Raw genomic sequence first — 21586 nt, 5'->3', positions numbered from 1 at the left:
CTATGTCTGATAGAAGCAGATCACAGAAGCGTTTGTTTCTCACAAAGCAAGGTATGCCATAGATAGATACCCAAACCGTTCTGAAACACTCCACATCTTGAGGCTGCCACCTCCTTACCTCCTTAAACCAGCTATCCTTCCACTCTGCATTCTCTGAAAACAACCTTTTAATTTCCCCTTCTGATTCTTCTTCTAACAGACAGAGATTCGGCCCTAGAGGAGTTGCCGCCACGGAGAAAAAACCTTCGGACCACAAGCTGTCGCACACACCATAAGCCAACCCAGGCGCCTTAGCGATGCCCACCCAAGCATTACGGTAACGATCTTTCTCGTCTTTGTTAGAGCTATAAAAATAGGTTTTATTAATATCCTCCTTCAAACTAACATCCCCAGAGTTTATGTCATGATTGTTTTTCATCGAAGTAAAACCCTTCGGAAAAGATTGTTTCTTCAAAGAATCCGCATAAGAAACACCCTGAATTTTAGTGTCTCTGATAGCCAACCCTCCACCAATCTGTCCTCTTCTATTAACTTCCTTACTGACAACGCCGTCTGCCTTGTGATAAACCTTCGTGTACGCTGAACGATCTGCCGATGGTTTACCAGCTATCCCCTTCCTTTTAAACCTTGAAACATTTGCCTTCAGTTTTCTTCCATCAAGCCACAGGTTATCCAATTTTATTTCCAGCAACCTGGTGTCTTCAACATTCACAAACCTGACGAAACCATATTTTTCACCTCTCCAATCCCTCTTTGGCGGTAAAACAATTTCATCCACCATCCCTAAGTTTTTAAACTCGAAGAACAAATCACTAGCTCTCCATTTGTGGTCAAAATCCGTTATGAAAAAAGAAGTTATCTCCCTTACTTCTCCTGCAATGGTGTTTTTCATAATGTCCCATTTGAATCCTGAGTTGTTATGTCTCCCTCTTCTGTTAACTTCTTGCCAACCTCCTTCATTGAACTCTTTTTTTGTAGCCATGTTAACTCCCGGAAAAAGCTAGACACTCTCACTGTTTCTCTCTCTAACTTTCTCTCTCATACTTTCTACTTATTCTAACTGCAATTTTCTAAATATATATATGATTCTTCACTTTCAACTTTAAAAACACATCTAAATGAGTAAAAAGAAAAAAAAGCTACTTAAAAATCCACTTCAATTACTTTAGTTTAGATACACCGTATGAGAAAAGTGTAAGATAATATCGACTTTTCTTGTTGATGAAAATTAGAAGAGGGAGAGAGAGAAATAATTAATTAAGGAGGTTAGGAGAAGTACTTAAAAGAGATTAAAGGTATAACTATGGAGGTTAGATGAGGGCTTTAGCTTTAAGCACGTTGTGTTATGTATAATATTTAAATATCAGATATTCACCTTATACACAGGGGCGGACACATGTAGAGACTAGGTGTGGCTAAAGCCCCACCAGAATTTTCTATTTTTTTTTTATACTATATACACATATATATAGATACTATATATATAAAAGAAAAAAAATATATACTATATTAGTTTAGACTTGGAAGTAATCATTTATAAAAGAAAAAGAATTAAACCTATTTTTTCTCTTTCACCTAACAGCATACTGAGCCTAGTACTAGTAGTAGGTTACAACATTGTATTTGGCGGCGGCAATTAAAATTTTCATTACAGCATTGAATCAAAATAATTACTTCTTTATATTATATATATACATATTGTAGAGAGAGAGACTAGGCAATAAAAGAAAATAAATTAAAATTTTTGATTTTATCTCTCACATAACATTGTTACGGTAACTGAGTGTAGTATTCATTTTATTCTCCTTCTCAAACTTCACAAACATTTCATCTCCCTCTCATTGCTTAATCCTTCATTCTTTCCTCCAATTTTTCTATTTAGTTTGGATACATCTATTTATGGGTGATTGAAAATCTAAGGTAAAGTAAGTATTTTAATTTTTCCTCAATTTTTCTTCTTTTTCGGTAGAACCCTAAAATCCCAATTTGTTAAATTTTTTTTTAATTTTCTCAATTTATCGTAAATGATTTCCTTCATAATCAATTAGTTTCAATATTTTCTTATAATATTAGTATGAATAACTATTATAAATAATTTCATTGTTCTCTTTATAGGATGAAGAAATTTTTTCCGGTACTTTCTAGAGACAAAGCTACTTCTTCGACGAATCTAGAAGCATCGGAAACTCAACATTCAAATGAGGTTATCAAAGTTGTTGATTATGAATTGTTGGAAACGGATCCAGGAATCAGGCCTCCAATTTCAAGCTATCATCCTGACATCCAAAATGAGGTAAGAAAAGCTTATTTAAAAATAGGTCGTCATCAACCTCCTAACAATTTTGTTTACCCTTGTTAGAGGGAGTGACGAGTCCCTTAACTCTTTATTTAAGGGGCCATTTCTTGAGTTGGTGGACACTTTAAAGGAAATTAACCCCGAGATAGCTAGTGTAATAGATTGTGCTCCGGGAAATAACCTTATGACTGCCCCTAAGATTCAAAAAGATCTTGCCGCTGCTTGTGCTTGTGAAATAACTCAACAAATTATATGTGATATTGCGGATGATGTGTTTTGTGTTTTGATTGACGAATCTGGTGATGTTGCTGGTAAAGAACAAATGGCTGTTGTTATTCGTTATGTTAATTGTGAAGGTTTGGTAAATGAAAGGTTTCTTGGCATTGTAAGTGTTAAAGAAACAAGTGCTAAGTCACTTAAGGAGGCACTTGAGAAGTTGTTGTCTATTAATGGCTTGAGTTTATCTAGCATTAGAGGGCAAGGGTATGACGGAGCTAGCAATATGAGAGGTAAGTTTGGTGGTTTGAGAACTTTAATCCAAAATGAGAATCCATCTGCTTATTATGTGCATTGTTTCGCCCATCAACTTCAACTGGCACTTGTTGCATGTGCTAAGACTCACAAAGATGTTAGTGATTTTTTTGGTAAGGTTAATATGCTTGTTAATTTCATACGATCTTCTAATAAGAGACAAGAATTGCTTCGGGACAAACAAGTAACTCAGTTTGCTAAATTGATTGAAGAGGGTCAGATAGAGACTGGTAGTGGATTAAATCAAGAATCATCTATTGCTAGAGCAGGTGACACTCGTTGGGGTTCCCACTTTAGGACTCTCACTAGTTTGATGACTTTGTATGGTGCCATTATTGGGGTTCTTGAAGAAGTTGGGAATGACACGTCATTTGAAAAATATGGTGAAACTATGCTTTTGTTAGATGTGCTTCAATCTTTTGATTTTATCTTCATGTTATATATGATGGTTGAGATTTTAGGATTTACAAATGATTTGAGTGTAGCGTTACAAAAGCGTGATCAAGATCTTTTGAATGCTTTGTCACTTGTTAATGCTACCAAACAAGAATTACAAGAAATGAGGAATGATGGATGGGAAGAACTTATATCTAAGGTTATAGAAATTTGCAATAAGCATGAGATTGATGTACCTGATATGGATGCACCGTATGTGCAAGGGAAAAAACCTAGGCGACACGCTACAACTTCTAGTGTTTCTAATTTGCATCATTATAAGCACGATTGTTTGTTTAATGTTTTAGATTTGCAGTTGCATGAGCTCAATGCAAGGTTTGATGAAGAGAATACTGAACTTTTACAATGTGTTTCATGTTTGAGTCCTTCATCATCATTTGCAGCTTTTGATGTGAAAAAATTACTAAGGATGGTTGAACTTTATCCAAATGATTTTGTAGATGTGCCAGAAGTGGTGGTGCGACATCAACTTCAAAATTATGTTAGAAATGTTCGAAGTGACCCAAAATTTGCAAAGTTAAAAGGGCTTTCAGATCTTTGTGCAAAACTTGTGGAAACAAATAAGTGCAACACATTTGATATGGTTTATAAGCTTCTGAAGTTGGCTTTAGTCTTGCCGGTAGCAACTGCAAGCGTGGAACGTGTTTTTTCTGCCATGAAATTTGTGAAGAGTCAGTTATGTAATAAAATGAGTGATCAGTGGTTAAATGATCGTCTTGTAACTTTTATAGAAAGAGATGTTCTTGGAACAATTAACAATGATGTTATTTTAGCTCATTTTCAAGAAATGGATGGTAGACGATTTTCATTGTAATGTATTGCGTTAAACAATATTATTTTTTATTTTTAATATGATTTAGTTTGTAGTTTCTTCTTGTTTAGCCCCACCAATATGTAATGTCTGGATCCGCCCCTGCTTATACAGAAAATATTTTTTACCTTATTGACAAAAGACTAAGGAATTATTTTTTCTAAGATTCCAACCTTTAATTAATTCATTTGATATTAATCAATAATTTAATTTTTTATGTACATATTGAATATTATCACTACTCAATTTCGAACTTATATTGGACCTTACTACAAAGTATCCAAAATATGTGAATAAAAATGGCATTGGAAATGCTCTAAAAGATTGCAAAAATATGTAAATGAAATAAAATGGCATTGGAGTAATATGAAAGTGTAAATAATAGTATTTAACTTTATGAGATCGGAACATTTATCTTATAATTTATTGTGTAATAATGATAATATTTTTAATATTGTTTATTTTATAAAAAAAGTCAAAGATATAAATAGTTATTTAAATAAAGAAATTCTTTAATGAATTGTTTCATAAAAACAATGTCAAAATAATGAAATGACAAAAAAAGAAGAAGACATAGTTGACAAATGATTATTTGTGATTTTTTTAAAAATATACAAGAATTTTGTTTAAATAATTGTGTGAGCAGTTTGTACTATAAGATAATAGTATAATCAATCAATTATTAGATACATATTTAGATTTCCTAAACAAATACCAATTTGTCTTTAAAATGTACACATGTCTTAGAATGAAAAATAGTATATAACAACTATTTGGTATTTTTGGTAGTAATGGGTCTATTTAAGTTTATATAAATATGATATTTGAGGTTCAAGTCGTGATTTTGATTTTACATATATGTCCGGACACTTTCTTTTAATTTTTGTTGCTACAATATTAACAAAAATTAACTTTAACTATTTATATTCCTTAAAATAAATATGTTATAATTGTTTTTATTTTTACTTCAATAATATAAAATAGATTAAATTTGACTAATTGATCAAAAACAATTAAATATTTGCCCTATGTATACATTTATATATCAACATTTTTGTAATGAATCAAGTTTACACTTTATTTCTACAATATTATTTTTTTAACTTTAACTAATTCTTTAATTACAAATATTTATGTTATGTATAATATTTCTATTCATTAAACTTAAAATGTTATAAATGTTTTTATTTTTATTTTAAAATTATAAAATAAATTAAATTTAATTAATTATCAACTAAATATTTGCCATGTGTATAAGTTTATATATCAACAATTTTTAAACATTAAAATAAATATGTTATAAGTGTTTTTATTTTTACTTTAAAAATGTAAAACAAATTAAATTTAACTAATTGATCAATAACAATTAAATATTTGCTCTATGTATACATTTAGATATCAACTTTTTATTTGATGAATCATATTTTGACTTTATCTTATTTTTTTTCTATAATATTAAAAAAATTAAACTTTAACTAATTCTTTAATCATAAATATTTATGTTATGTATAATATTTATCTTCGTTAAAATTAATATGTTATAAATATTTTTATCTTTATTTTAAAAATATAAAATAAATTAAATTTAACTAATTGTCAATAGCAACTAAATATTTGCCACACGTATAAGTTTATATATCAACAATTTTTAATGAATCATCTTATAAAAACAATGTTAAAATAATGAAATGACATAACAAAAAAAACATAGTTGACAAATGATTATTTGTGATTTTTTAAAATATACAATAATTTTGTTTAAATAATTTTGTGGGCAGTCTGTAGTATAAGATAATAGTATAATGAAATACAAATCTGTCCTAAAATTGTACACATGCCTTAGAATGAAAAATAGTATATCAAGACTATTTGGTTTTTTTGGTAGTAATGTGTTTGCTTAAGTTTATACAGAGATGGTAGGCAAATACTATAATAATACTAGACTGTCTTTGAATATTCCTTTCCATAATTAGAAACAAAAATAACAATGTTTGGCTTTTTCCTTTTTCCATCTGTTAGTCACGTTCTCATTCAATAATGCAGAGTATATTGGGTTTTAGCACTAGTTGAAAGTATTTCTTTTGAGATGTTACCTTTGCCTAATAGCAGCAAATGGGAATATGCATGCATGCATTAACCATCTAAAAACTTAAAAGCAACGACATACGGACGTTAGGTCTATAATATGCACTAACCACTACTTTACTTCTTCAGTTCCTCTCCATCATATATGGACATGAATTTAAATAATGAAACAGCAAAATAGAGCAAGCAACCCTCTTCCCACTAACACTCTGCAATACTTGGGAAAAGCTAAAACTGAGTGAAAGCGTGATGATAATGGAAGAAAATAGTCCAACATGAAGCAAAAGTTGTATGCCTATGTTTTTGCTTAATTATGCATGAATAACTTGTGAAAACATCTGCTAAGTAATAATAAAGTAAATAAAAAAAGCAAAAGCAAAAGATGGTTTGGAGTGGATGATCCGTTCGTTTTTGCTTTGTGTAATGTAACTCACCTAATCTTTGTCTCTCTTTCACAATCATCTCTTACCCCTAAACACACAACATTTCTCTATAACTGTTTTAGAGAGTTTTGAATTTCTATTTTACTTTTTAATTTTAAAAACATGAGAGATGAAAACATGGAGAATAGTGTCAGTTTTCACAGTAATGACAATGTTGTAGTTTTTGTAATATAATTATATGTTTTTATTTTCTTATGCATCTTCAATAACATTAAGCTACTTAATACACTATTTTAATTTAAGAAAAAAGCATGGGATTATGCCAAATAAGTTCTGATCATTTGTATTTGTATTTCTTTAATTTTTTTATATCAATTAGAAGGTTTATGCATCCAACTTTAGTTTAAACTCACTTTTCTTTTCCATAAACATTGCATTTTTTCATAAAAAATATATATCAATTAATTTCTCCTAAAAAATATGATTAGTCAAACACATTAAAAGTTACCAAATACATTTTTATTTTTTCATTTTTAAAACTATTTTCAATAACTAGATCATCAAACACAATTTTTTTTAAAATTCTCTTTTTAAAAATACTTTTTAAAACTAATTTAAAAAATAGATTTTAAAAACTAAACACAAGAAGTCATTTAATTAGGCCCTTAGGAGAAAAAGCTCGTGGTATAAGGAATGAAGAGACCGTGCATCTTCATGTTAGCTGCAACATGGAGAATATGAACCTGTTATAAGCATATGGGTATGACATATACAAAATCAACTTCAACATATGAAAAAATGTTTTAAACAAAACATATATTGATAGGTATGTAATTAGGGGCATGAATTTCTGTCTTTAATTAATTTTTATATATTAATAATAGATGGTAAAAAGTGTAGCACAAAATCCACTATAGAAAACCAAAATTATCAAAATTCTTTTTAGGGTAGAACACTTATAATTTCCACTGTTGCATTGCAGCCCATATTTTCAAGTATTACATAATTTTTTTTTTTTTTTTTTTTTTTTTGATAAGCAAACTATTATATAACAGGAGAAGCTCAAAACAAGCTTCAAAGGCAAACATACAAATAGTTCAAGTTTGAATTACTCATAAAATACTTAAAACTATGCACCACCTAGCCTATTTTTCCAACAGCCCCAACATAATTACAAAACTAAAACCTCTTTAGGATAGTGATACCAATCATAGAATGCACACAATTTAACTCCCTTGGTGCTAAGAACCTGCCACTGCTAGCTTAGAATTTTAGCATCCTGGAACATTTCATCAACATCCTCAACAGCATTATTAAAGACAATATTATTTCTTTGTTTCCATATAGCCCAACAAGCTGCTCCCCATATTCCACCAGCAGCTTTCTCCTTGCAAATGCTCTTCATGGCCTCAATAAAGTTACAGTAAAAGGATACAGAATTTGCATTGAACTGTATTGTAATTCCTAGCCAAGACTCTGTCCCTCAGTAAAAACAAAATAAAAGTAAGCACTCGTCTCCATTTTTTTCTTATTATAGTGAGAATCTCACGTCCCTCCCACTATTGACATATTTTTCTGCCAAAAAAAAAGCCATTTGTTTGACAATTTTCTGTTTTTCAACTCAATTTGCTCAGGAAAATAAAGAGAAAGTAGCATATATTACCTTTTCATAAAGAGGCGTGCTATTTGACACCTACAATTCACTACAGAAAACCAAAACATCAAATTAAATTATTTTTAGGTAGAACACCTATAATTTCTGTTTTTGGTAGAAATGAAAAGTTGAAAGTGTTTAGGGTTCATGCTTTTTATTTCTTTGCTTTGTAATGTAAATTTTTTTTATTGAAAATATATTAAAATTTTAGACTTCCTCTAGGTTATAGATATCAGCTTATTAAAGTTGATAGTAGATGTTTTCTAGAAACAAGTGACAAGATTGCATTTGCTAATTTAATGCTTAATTTTATTTTGTAATCCAACTAATGACGTTTTAAATTTTATAAATATTATTTTGTAATTAAATGTAATCATCAGTGATATTTGTAAATTTTTATAATTATTAGTCACATTTGTAATTATTAGGTTTGTTAGTGTGAGTGTTGAGAGGTGCATACTACTAAACTTTTTTATTGTATCTTGCTAGCTTGACAATGGGCACTAGTACTTTGATTTTCATCCTTACTCTTTTTTCACTCTTGGTGAAATGTTACACATCTAATATGAAGGTAAACACTTTGTTTCTCTTTATCTATCTATTTTCTATAATTCATGTTTTTAATTAATTAATTTAATTAGAATAAGTGTATTTTTCTAATTTATGATAAATCTGTTTCATTCTATTGCAGACTTACATTGTCTATACCGGAAAGATTGTAAACGATGAATGGACTTCGCGGATCATTTATCAAAATATGATAAATCAAGTTGCCGAAAGGTTTATATTATTTCATCAAAGTTTTATTTATTTTATTACAAAAAAAATAATAATCATTATCTTATTCTTTTTTTTCTATCACAACTTTAGCAATTCAACTTCAAAGAGAATCATTTATCAATACAAACGTAGCTTCAGTGGATTTGCTGCGAAGCTTACGGATAATGAAGCTCACAAAATCGCAGGTGTGTAGACAACTTTTACGAAAAATCATCTATCATTTATTACTATTAGAATATCTGTATTTCTGACTAAAAAAATATTGAAAGTGCAGGACTTAATGGGGTGGTGTCTGTATTTTTGAGTAGAAAGAGACAGCTACTTACCACAAGATCTTGGGACTTTATAGGACTACCAAAATATGTGGAGAGAGAACACAATGAAAATGACATCATAATTGGAGTGATAGATTCTGGAATTTGGCCAGAATCTGAAAGTTTCAACGATAAAGGATATGGACCGCCACCTAAAAAATGGAAAGGAACTTGCCAAACTTCTCATTTTCCATGCAACAAGTAAATATCTTATCAATTATTTAACACACATTCTTACTACAACAAAAAGTAAATACTAATATTTGTTAATATTTTTTGTAGCAAAATAATTGGCGCCAGATATTATAGAAACGAGTATTATGATGATGATTTCTTAAAAATAAACAAGATGTCCCCCATAGACACAGATGGGCATGGAACCCATACAGCATCAACAGCTGCTGGAAACCCTATTAGCATGACTAGCATGTTAGGCCTGGGTCAAGGAACAGCAAGAGGAGGGGCTTCCTCAGCAAGAATTGCAGTTTATAAAGCATGTTGGTCTGATGCATGTAATGATGATGACATTTTCGCCGCGTTTGATGATGCCGGTTACGATGGAGTTGACATATTATCCGTATCTTTGGGGGGAGTGTCGGAAGCTCGTGTCCATTTTGGGGATGTATTCTCCGTTGGATCTTTCCATGCACTGGAACATGGAATACTAACGGTATTTGCGGCGGGTAACTCAGGTCCGAAACGTTCTTCAATAACAAATTTTGCACCTTGGGCAATCAGTGTTGCTGCAAGCACCATTGATAGAAAATTTGTTACAAAGCTCAAATTAGGAGATAACCAAATTCTTGAGGTAAATCATTTTTTTTTCTATTTAATTTTCTTTGACTTCAAAGTATATAATGACAATATTAATAATAATCTCAATACATTTACTTTATATGTGTAGGGTATTTCTTTAAATACATTTGACCTTCAGGGAGAATTATGGCCCATTATCTATGCTGGAGATGCACCAAATAAGGATGCAGGCTTCAATAAAGATTCATCCAGGTACTAGTCTTCATATCATTTAAATTATAGTTGGTTCTTTTAACTCTTTATTTGCCTTTCACTATATTTTAGCTATCTTATTTCATATATTTAAGATAAATGGGTCATACTTTTATTATATAGATAGAAAGGGATTGCCTGACTTTAACGAAATGCACCGTAGCTTGAATGCATATAAATCGTTGAATCAAATTTACCTCTTTTATTGTGCCACTTATCACTTCTTTTTTCTTTTTAAAAAACTAGACTATTGGACACGTCACACCAGTCACCATCTAATCCAAGTCACTAAACCAACCACCATTATCTCCCTTACATTAGACTTTAACACTGCAACTAGTTTTGAATGAGATGACAGTCGCAATGGAGAATGGCTTTGATCTCACTAGCAAGTTCATTCTGACCGTGTAGTGTAATGGCTCGGCGAGTTGAGGTGGCTGTGTTTTGATAGTTGTTACTTGGAAGTGAAATGAAAAAGCTGATTGTATGGTTTCTTTTTTGTTGTGACATTTTTTTAATTAAAATAAAGACATGGTTCATATGCACTCAAAGTTAGGGTGCCTTTCGCAAGTTAAAGTCGGCCAATCTGTTTCCTATAATATAGATACTCAATAACTTGACATATTTTTAAATTGTAGGAATTGCTCAACCAACTCCTTGGATATCAAGTTGGTGAAGGGTAAAATTGTTTTATGCGAAGATTCACTAGGATCTGCCGAGGCTCACAGAGTTGGTGCTGTTGGTGTTTTGATACAAGGTCCAACATATGATACCGCATACTCTTTTCCCCTGCCCGCAAGCTATCTTAAACCGAAAGATGCTGCCAAAGTACATAAATATATCAAGTCTACAAGGTATCAATTGCAATTATAAATTAAATACTAACAATAATTTAGAAAACCACACTTATCTAGAGTATATTGTATTAACTAGTCAATGTGCAGGAATCCGGTAGCATCTATATATAAGACGTCTCAGTTGAATGATACATTGGCTCCTATGACCGCCTCTTTCTCGTCAAGGGGTCCTAATAATGCTACACCAGAGATTTTAAAGGTTCATTTTAATTACTTAATACATTAAATATATCTTATCAATTTTATAATACTTTGTTGCTAACTATTTTTTTTTGTATAATATTGTAGCCTGATTTGATCGCTCCCGGAGTAGACATTCTAGCCAGCTGGTCTCCAATTGCTCCAATTTCTCTAATTTCTGGTGAGAAAAGAAAATTGGACTTCAATATTGTGTCTGGAACATCAATGTCATGTCCGCACGTGTCTGGTGCAGCAGCATTTGTGAAATCGGTCCATCCTACATGGTCACCTGCTGCTATACGCTCAGCTCTAATGACCACAGGTAGTAGAAATGAGTAGTGTCTCACCTCAATCAATATACTGTGTATCTAGAAAAAGAAAACTTAGTTAGCACATGCTTAGATTTAATTAGTATTTTAATAGAACTGAATTGGTTTATTTAAAATAATAATAGGTTTATTTCATTTTAGGTGAGAAAAATATATTTGCCATGTTTTAAACTAACTAAACTAATATAAAAAAAAAATTGTGTTGCAGCAAAACAAATAAGCTCAGACCGTGACGCAGAATTTGCGTATGGAGCCGGACAAATTGACCCTATAAAGGCTTTAGATCCTGGTTTGGTATATGATGCAAATGAAGAAGACTATATTAAGTTTTTATGTGATCAAGGTTTAGATATGTCTATGTTACTCAGAATCACATTGAGTATAGTCAATTGCTCTGAGAGAGGACATATCACACCAAAAAACTTAAATTATCCTTCTTTTGCTTTCAAAGTTCCCAGGATTAAACATCACTTAAATGCAAGCTTCAAAAGAATAGTTACAAATGTAGGGTTACCTATGTCTACATATAGAGCATTTGTAACTGCTCCAAGAGGACTTAACATTTCAGTGACCCCCAACGTTTTATCATTCACATCATTGGGAGAAAAACAAAATTTTATCCTCACTATAAATGGAAAATTGAAGAAGTCAATTGGCTCCGCTTCTTTGATATGGGACAATGGTAAATTTCAAGTGAGGAGTCCCATTGTTGTGTTTGATGAGCTGGCGGTGGAAGGAAAGGGTGTCAATTTATATAGGATAGATTACATATGCCTTGTAATTTTTAATTTATTACTTTTTATTATTATTATTGAATAAATTGTTTACTATGATAAAAATAAAAAATTTAATTGCATATTTGTTTTTTTTACAATATTAATATCTTGTTAAAAAAATTTAAAATATAAAATATATATAAGACTATACAATGCAGTTAAAAAATTCAGAGCAAAAAATGACTTTAACATAGACACAAAAAAACAAAATATCTATAGAAACACACGTTATCATAATTCTTATGACAAAGAAGTTTGATTTCCCTAGTGTTCTCTTCGCATTAAGCTTATTATCATAGCCTTCTGCAGTCTTTTTTATTGCAACAACTTTTGTATCCAAGTTTGTTGCAGACCTACACATAGAATAAATTGAAAATGAATTTGATAAACTATTTAGTAGCTGAAGGCACATCTTGACTTCTGGACCCTTACAAATAGGTAGTTACCTAATCCATAAGCATATATTTAGATGAATGTTTTAATAAAATAATAGCTATAAATTTTCTTTCCAAAAAAAAAAATAATAGCTATAAATTTGATAGAAGTAGGCCAACTTCAAATTATAAAAAAATGGCATGGATATCGGTGAGATAAAAAGAAAATAAACAAGCTAAGGAAAGTTAAAATGAGAATCAAAGACAAGTATTTTTTATCATACATACTTTACTATGGATGTGATAGTACTTACTATGATAAGATATGGGCCCTAAATTTTTTCTTTATCAGTTTCTTAGTCATCAACTACTTACCATTTTCCTTAATAAGACTAATGTGTTCCACTTCTCATGATCTTTAATTGGACTTCATTGTATCTACTCCTCATCTTTTTTAGTAGCAACTACTACATCCTTGTCAACTTCAACCAAGGTTAAGAGACTTCACATTAGAATATTTTTTTTATAAGCAAAGGGATATATTAACAAGCACTAGGGGTGCTTAATCCACAACCAAAAGAACAAAAAGAAAGGAAGAAAAGAAAAGAATGGTAGGATTCCCCGTCGGATGCAACCGGATCAAGGACAACCAAAACCACCTATCTAAAAAATGGTCTCGGATCAACACACCAATCCGACCAAAGAAAAGTGTCATTCACTTTAAAAAAAGACATGAACCATTCCCAAGCAATGAATCTGATAAACCCCATCCCATCAAAATTTGATACAATTGTCCCTTTGAAAATGACTTCGTTCCTACACTTCCATATAACCCAACAAAAAATTAAACCAAAAAATAACCCACATCTAAGTGAATATGTACCTTACAAGAAATCTCCAAGCAAGCAATCCGCTCCAAAATAGTCCCGGCCGAAGTGATATCATCCAAACGAAGCCAAAGAAGCAATTTATTCCACCAATCTCTAGCTATATCACAATGAACAAAAAGATGTTCCAAATCCTCTTGAAATCGACCACATAAGGAACACATCCACAAATTATGATCTAACAAAATTCCACGCTTTGCCAATTCCGCTTTTGAAGCAAGTCTATTCCAAACCAATCCCCAACCAAAAAGATGAATGCGACTCGGAACCTTTGTCTTCCATAAACGAGAGAAAGCTAGAGATATCGAGCTATTCAAAGGAGCTCTCCGAGACTCAAGTAACAAGATGGTATCATACGCATTACTCACCGTGAATCCGGAAGGATTTCTCCACCACACAAAAGAGTCTTCCACCGAATGATGTGGCTGAACCGGCGCGAGAAGAATCACCAACTCAACCAAATTTGTCGCGGCTGCCCTGTCCTCCGAATACAGAAAATGCCAAAAGACCAATTCCAAATTTCTCCATCCCAACTACCCATATCGGCCACCTTTGCATGCGGATCATTCGATAAGGAAAGTAAATCCGGAAAAAGAATACCAAGAGGTGTTGTGCCTAACCAAGTGTCAAACCAAAATTCCAAAGAAATGCCATTACCAAGTTTGTAAGAGATGGAAGATTTGAACCAATTTAGCGGTGAATCCAATGTCGCACAACCAACCGAACAAAGGTCTTTCCACCAAAGTGAAACTTTATCACGGGAATGATACAGAGGTTCCTTTAGCATTGCTCTTTGAATATCTCCATACCTACAAAAAAGAATGTTAGTCCAAAAAGAATTCTCCGTGTTCAAAATACGCCACTTCCATTTGCTAAGAAGCGCATTATTAAACTTTCCACAATGTTTCACACCAAGTCCTCCTTCTTTTTTTGGAAGACACACGGTATCCCAACTAATCCAATTAACCTTCTTCTTATCTTCTACACCGTTGGATCGCAATGATTTCGTTAATGATGGTCTTCGGAGCCTTATAAAAGGATAAAAGAAAAATTGGCATGCTAGCTAAAATGGAATTCAAAAGAACGACCCTCCCGCCAATCGAAAGTTGTCTATTATGCCAACTTCCAATTCTCCTTCTTAATCTTGAAACAAGCGGTCTCCACATGTCACATCTTCTAGGATTTATTCCGACCGGTATACCAAGGAAAACAAAGGAAGACAAACCAATCTCACAATTTAGGAAAGAAGCTCCGGCTTGGATAAACCCCGGGTCAAGATTCACACCAAAAAGTCTACTCTTATTCAAATTTACACGCAATCCGGAAACAAATTCGAAACCTCTAAGAATGGCCTTAAAAGTCCAAAGATTGTTCCAAGAATCCTCACCAACCAAAATCGTGTCATCGCAAATTGAAAAATCTCAAAGTGATTATGCTCATCCAAACGAAATCCTTTGAAGTGTGGTTAACAAATATGTGTAGATATAAATACCTAACCAAGAAAATGCCTTACTTCTCCATGTACTCCAAGTGAAATATGAAGGTTTGGCAACACTTGTGACTGGACTACTTTTAACCTCAATTAGCAAACAGAAAACCATAAAATACCATGTTCGAGGTCTAGCTCTTACAAATCTGTCATCAAAACATGTGGTCAAAATACCATTAAAAACATGAGAAATAAAACAACATAAACTACAATGATAAAAACCAACATTGACATGATATATATCTCATTTGCCAATCCAGAGTATCAATCAACAAAGAGAGCAATATATGACTTCCTAAATCAAATCCAAGCTATCAAGGGCTGACCATGGGGCGACATGGATCAAGCAAGAGCTACACTAGTATAACAAATCAAGTGAATAAATTTCGTCCTTAGATGTTTTTGAAAAGAAAATTTTGGGAAATATCAAATATGTCTCGTGCAAAAGAAGATACATATTGCAATTTATTCCTAGATATGGAGGAAACATATATAAAAACCAATTTATATGTTTTAGAAATGTCAAGTCAATAAAAATGAATTTTCTTACACTTAATTTAGATATGAAAGAGTGATGTTCAATGTAGTCAAGATCGAGAGCTGGGTCGTAAGATCTTACAATCTGAAATTTCCTTTTAGTGCTAGGATCTTATAAAAAACTTTTTCGTGTGCTTTTGTAGTCAAGATCGAGATCTTTTAGGTAAGATCGTAAAAACCATAGTGTTGGCCCTGTTTTGTTGGGCTTAGATGATTAGACTTGTTTGTTATATTTATGTTTTTTGAGTTACTTATTTTGAACTTGATCTGTTGAGCTATTTATTTTGAACTTGATCTTTTGAGCTTATTAAATTAGGGATTGATGGTTATGAATTATTAATTAACTTAGTTGAATGTTGTGATTTATAGGTTATCTTGTTCATGTATTATAAGTTTCATGTTTTTGTTCATGTGAATTTACCATTTTACCCTCCAGTAAGATCTTAAGTGTCGTGCACTGCTACGATCCTAGTTTTACGATCTTTCACAGGCCGTCTAATCCTACTTAAGATCCCGTGCTTGACTACCTTGGTGATGTTGTATATGAAGGATGGATGTTAAGAAACAAACGTTTTCCACTCATTTTGATCAATCCTTCCATCATGTTTTGTATAAGAATCACTACCCAACGAACACCCGAGCAATGCTGATAAGAAAAAGTGAGTTAGATGAAGGTTTCGTCTTTGACAGGACTTGTATATTTTTAAAATATGAAGTATCGATTTCAGTTTTTCATAAGAAACATGTTTGTAATCATTTTTGTCAGTGGTCATTACACTAGTTTAAACTTTAAGCAATTTGTTTTTTATAAGAGAAATCCTCTCAGTTTTGCTGAATACTAGCTACTGTGTGTTCAATTCTCATACTGTAATGACACTTCTAGCTTTCAAAATCATTGAAATAGACAGAGGAAACTGATCTAAGATTGAATCAAAGTTGAGAAAGTAAAGCTCTATCTGCATTAGAGCACCAATGTTATATTTCAAATATAAGGAAATAAATCTATATATTTGATATTTATTTGAATCAAATACATAAACAATTAATTAATTAGATTTTAGGTTTGAAACAAGAGGTAGTAAGCTTCAAGTGTATACATTGCAGTGGCATGTTCTACATTCTCTTGCTAATTTCTAATTAATTATATGATGTTTCTTCGCATGCACATTTCATGAATACAAGTTCCAATAGCTGAGGGGGACTTTCTTCAATACTGCACAAAATGTTCTAATTACCTGATGAGCGAACAATGAAAAAAACTGAATATTACATTCAGCTTATAACATAAGCAAGCATCAAATGTTGATGCCAACAAAATGACTACAGGACATGTCAGTGAAGTAATTTCTAATTTGTATATAGGTAGGGTGTAGGTGTAGGTAGGTCTACAACCAAATATGCTAATGAAAAATACCGATGAACGATGACGCAAAAACTAACCTCAATGATTTGGTGGTGGTATTCAAGGGTCAATACAGAGTTTGACAAAGTAGTTTGGAATAATCTTCATTAGCTCAAATATCAAATAAGTGAGTCTTGTCTATCAACCCTTGGTTCCTTGGTACAAACTCCAAAGCTAGCTGGCCCTGTAACGAAAATTTACTCAGATTTGATTTACAAAGTTACTGAACACAAAACTCAACTCTTACCGAGAATGTCGTAGCACATCTCATGCATACTATATGTCAATTTCTTTAGAAATATAGATGCAACACCTTCAAATTCCCCCAAGAGACATGCCTGAATCAACCCCTTCAAAAGCTGTTATTCCTTGAAATTGAAAATACATGAGAAATTGTGCTTCAGAGTAAGTGATGCAGACTCCAGAAATTGTGCTTCAGAGTAAGTGATGCAGCATCTTTGATTTTGATTGTCTTTCTATATACATAATTTTCAAAATGGAAGGGCACTATAGAACCTCCTAATAATCACTACCCAACAAACAGTCGAAAAAAGTTGATGTCTCAGACAATAATCAACAAGGCGATTATGAGGCACCACCCAGCGATCCATCAGTCGAGTCTGAAACACCCTGTTTGTTCTGAACAACTTGAAGACAGTCACATCAGAGACATCAAACCAATACATTATGATCATCTTGCTCTATATATGATACATTTCTCAACAATCATCTACATCATTCAGAGGTATTATGCAACCATCCGCTAACCGATTTTGAGACAGTCCCTCGAACAACTAGCTAATTCCTAAATGTTTCAACACTATGAGCTGGAAAATAGTCAAACACTGCATGAAAATCAGCTTGTTAATTCTCAAGAACACTATGGACTTGTCAATGTTAACATCATATCCTGCTATGAAATAGTAATTAGTAAGTACTAACGCTCCTTTGAACTATGAGGAACTTACCCCAGACACTAAAATTAAGTCTATAATCTAGGAATACTTTACCATAGGAAATGTTGGTCCCAAGACACTAAAATTAAGTCTATAATCTAGGAATACTTTACCATAGGAAATGTTGGTCCCAAGACACTAAAATTAAGTCTATAATCTAGGAATACTTTACCATAGGAAATGTTGGTCCCGGTTGTAGAAGGATCCCTTGTTATTTCTTTCGTGAGAATTGAATTAGGGTTTCTGTATTCTTAAATAGAGACTGAGTTTAAGAGAACGAATAAGATTATTGAGTATGAAAAGTAAGAGAATCTTTGGGGAAGGAAGAAGAGGATGAATTTGATGAGGGAGGCTGAATTCTGTGGTGGGGTTGAGATTAGTGATCACGAGGTGAGAGCTGATGAGATTTGTTTTTGCCTGTTTTTTTAAGGCAAACTAGTAACTAACCCGTGCTTGTATTGGATGCGCATTCGTTCATTTTAGATGTATAATTGATATTTTAATATAGGATTTATATTCTTAGTATAAGAAATAAAATGTAGTAAAATTAAAAAGAATATAATATAAGATATATATTTTTTAAAAACAGTTATGATATAGAATTTGTAAGAAAAAATACAAAGTAATAGAATCTACTGTTGTAAATAGTTGATTAAATAAATTTAAAGATGTAGAGGAAGACTATAAAGTAAAAACTTTAATTTTTTTCCTTCTAAAAAAAATGTTTAAAATATTCGAATTTTATTAAAAATAAATAGAAAATTAAAATAAGAACAAATAAATTATGTAGTTGGATTGGTTTGTGGTAATTGAAAATGACCATTACCATGATCATTTTAAATAAAATCATAAAAAAAAAAATATTTAGTAGCAAATATAAAGTAATAAATATTTCATTACAAACCCATTTAATAACTAAATGGCAGTTGCTAATATTTAAACCCTCTACATAATATATTTTTCTTTATAAACGTAAATGATGTTCCAAATATAAAGATAAATAACTGGAAGTAAAAGAGAGTAATGGAATAGACGTTAGATATTTCCCTTATTAAAACAACTTTGAAAACCTAAACATTATACGCCTGGGAAACGCAATTGCTTATAGGAAACCAACATAACAACCGCTCTGTCTCTCAGAATACTTTCTCAGAATACCCTGTGTTGTCTCCATTTTCGTAGGGCAACATTGTTGGAGGCGGAAAAAACGGTGTAATCGAAAGTCATCGGAGCAAGAGTGTGGAACGGAATGGAAGGAATCTCAGTCAAACCATCCGAAGCTACGGTGAACACCACCACATCAAGGTTAGATTTTATCAGTTTGATTTAGGGTTTAAGTTGGGCTTGCATGTAGTCGCAGTGGCCATTGATTTGGGTAAATAGTTATTCCTTCGCTTTCCATGCATATATATCGATGAACCTTCAACGGCGTAGTTGAGATTAGAAAAGTACCACGGTTATCAAAGATGACATGCAATGATCACATACCGTCGAGGAACACTTTACTATTTATTAAAGAATCTGTTATTGTGCAGGGATGAAGGTCGTCCGGTTGAAATCCAATAGAATCTGAAACGAACACGGAGTTATGTGTTGAAACAAATGTTAGAGGAGTGTCGTCGTGTGAAAAAAGAAAGCATGGATGCCATTGAGGAAATAGAGGCAGCGTTGGTGAAACCAGAACCTCTGTCTGAGGAAGATGAACAGGGTGAACTGGGAAAAGATGTTGTGGATCATGCCGAAATTCCAGAAGGGAGCAAAGGGAAACAACAGAAGTCAGACAATGTTGTAGTGAATGGAAAAAAAAGCTAACATGCCGCCGTCTACAGGGCATCTTTTCAAGCTTCCTCATCCCGAAGGTATTCGTGATTTGTTCTTTAATTGTTATAACCAACTTCTTTAGAATAGAAGTTGGTTTTTATATATATACCAACTGTGATACTTAGCATGATTTATTTGAATGGTAAATACGTTGTGACGTAAATACGTTGTAAAATACATTAGACGAATAGGTGTAAGAATATATTCGTCGATGAATTAGTAGGTACAAATGTACAAATGATGACATTAATCCTCTCTTGTTTCCTATTGTATTGGCGTAGGAATTCTGGAGCCAAAAGAATGTCAGAAAGGGTGAAAGGCAAGAGGCAAGTCGTTGGAAACAGTGTGGAGAAATCAGCAAAGTTGCAGGAAGACAAAGCCAATGCAAAAGTTTCTCGCAGGGGTGTCGCACGTGCTAATTATAGAAGGTAAGCATTCATTGTCGATGAATATCCCGTTGCACACACACACACACGCACACAGATATATATATATATATATATATATATATATATATATATATATATATATATATATATATATATGTTGTTTATGACAGCTAAATTACGGTGTTTTATAAACCTGTTTTGTTTAACATATGTAGGAGTTCCACTCCTGCACCGGTGTCTGTGAAAGAGGTTAGCTGGACCAGGATTGTTGACAACCCTGAGAAGTTGAGAAAGAATGCTTTGGTAAGTCACATATGACCGTAGCTGTAATCAAAATGTACAATGCTGCATAGTAAGTAGTAACGTAAAGCTGGTGTTTATTTGTTCTGTTTCAGTTTATTCCAAGAGTTGTCATTCGTGAATGCATCTATGGCAAGATTCCAAGAATAACCCTGATCGATCGCAGCAATGATGTCCCCTATTACTGCGAGATGATCAAGAGGGAGGGTACCGTGGATAGGTATTTATGCGGCATGTGGTCGAATTTTTGCAAAGACCGCAACCTTCAGAAGGGAGACACACTGCGCTTCTCTATCACATATCCTCCGGTGGAATCGATTTTGGTGGCTGTAGAGCGTGGAAAAGCATATTGACTAACGTGTTAAGGGGTGTGAAGGAGAGTTTTTCGTAGACTATGAAGTATTTATGAATGTGTTAGTTTTTTAATTTCTGGACAGATGTGTTTATGTTTTGTTAGTTTTATTTGTTGGGTCTGTACTTCTCAGTTGACATGGTGGTTGTTTTTCTGGTATTGACATTATTATGCCATTGCTGCATGGATTATTTAAAATTTTGTGAATGGCAGCCTGAACTATTAAGGTTTAAAAAAACTCCTTGTATTCGGAAACATGTTGGGGTTTCTAAGTATATGTGGATTGTTAAAAATGTTTCTTTTCTACAAAACCAAAAAGTTGAGGCTTAGTCTTAATAATAGCAATAGTTTGTACAGAAAATTCATGGCAAAAATAACATTTAAACATGTAGAAATAAGTTTATAAATTATCAGTAAATAATAATTTATAATATGTAGAACGATGTTTTCGCTTAAAATATACGCAACATATTTAAGGGTATTTAGTTAAAAATAATAATAATAAATCAATAATATTTTATTATAGACATAACAATTATTTTAAATTAGGTGAAAGAAAAAACTTAAATATTGTAATTAAAAATTAATAATATTATAGTAATTAAAAATTAATAGTATT

The 21586-nt window shown here is 32.2% G+C and overlaps 2 protein-coding genes and 1 long non-coding RNA gene across 3 annotated transcripts; 2 read left to right on the top strand and 1 right to left on the bottom strand.

Moving 5' to 3' along the window:
* Positions 1–1303: 1303 nt before the first annotated feature.
* On the top strand, positions 1304–4097 carry LOC131619472 (uncharacterized). Its single transcript, XM_058890562.1, has 4 exons — positions 1304–1309; positions 1883–1920; positions 2116–2293; positions 2394–4097. The coding sequence occupies exons 1-4, from the start codon at positions 1304–1306 to the stop codon at positions 4095–4097; spliced, it is 1926 nt and encodes a 641-aa protein (XP_058746545.1).
* Positions 4098–8657: 4560 nt separating this feature from the next.
* Positions 8658–12528, top strand: LOC131617599 (cucumisin-like). The gene is made up of 10 exons (XM_058888863.1): positions 8658–8787; positions 8908–8996; positions 9087–9181; positions 9271–9511; positions 9593–10118; positions 10215–10318; positions 10957–11172; positions 11263–11374; positions 11464–11677; positions 11893–12528. The coding sequence occupies exons 1-10, from the start codon at positions 8713–8715 to the stop codon at positions 12501–12503; spliced, it is 2283 nt and encodes a 760-aa protein (XP_058744846.1). The 5' UTR covers positions 8658–8712; the 3' UTR covers positions 12504–12528.
* A 789-nt stretch (positions 12529–13317) lies between these two features.
* Positions 13318–18486, bottom strand: LOC131617598 (uncharacterized). The gene is made up of 4 exons (XR_009288630.1): positions 18278–18486; positions 17397–17994; positions 17188–17333; positions 13318–15356 (listed from the first exon to the last, which is right to left on the bottom strand). It is a non-coding gene; the product is annotated as an uncharacterized LOC131617598 (long non-coding RNA).
* Between the last annotated feature and the right edge of the window lie 3100 nt (positions 18487–21586).

Source organism: Vicia villosa, linkage group LG7 (assembly GCF_029867415.1).
Source record: "Vicia villosa cultivar HV-30 ecotype Madison, WI linkage group LG7, Vvil1.0, whole genome shotgun sequence".
In the NCBI taxonomy this organism is placed as follows: Eukaryota; Viridiplantae; Streptophyta; class Magnoliopsida; order Fabales; family Fabaceae; genus Vicia; species Vicia villosa.
This window is presented reverse-complemented; position numbering and strand designations above follow the sequence as displayed.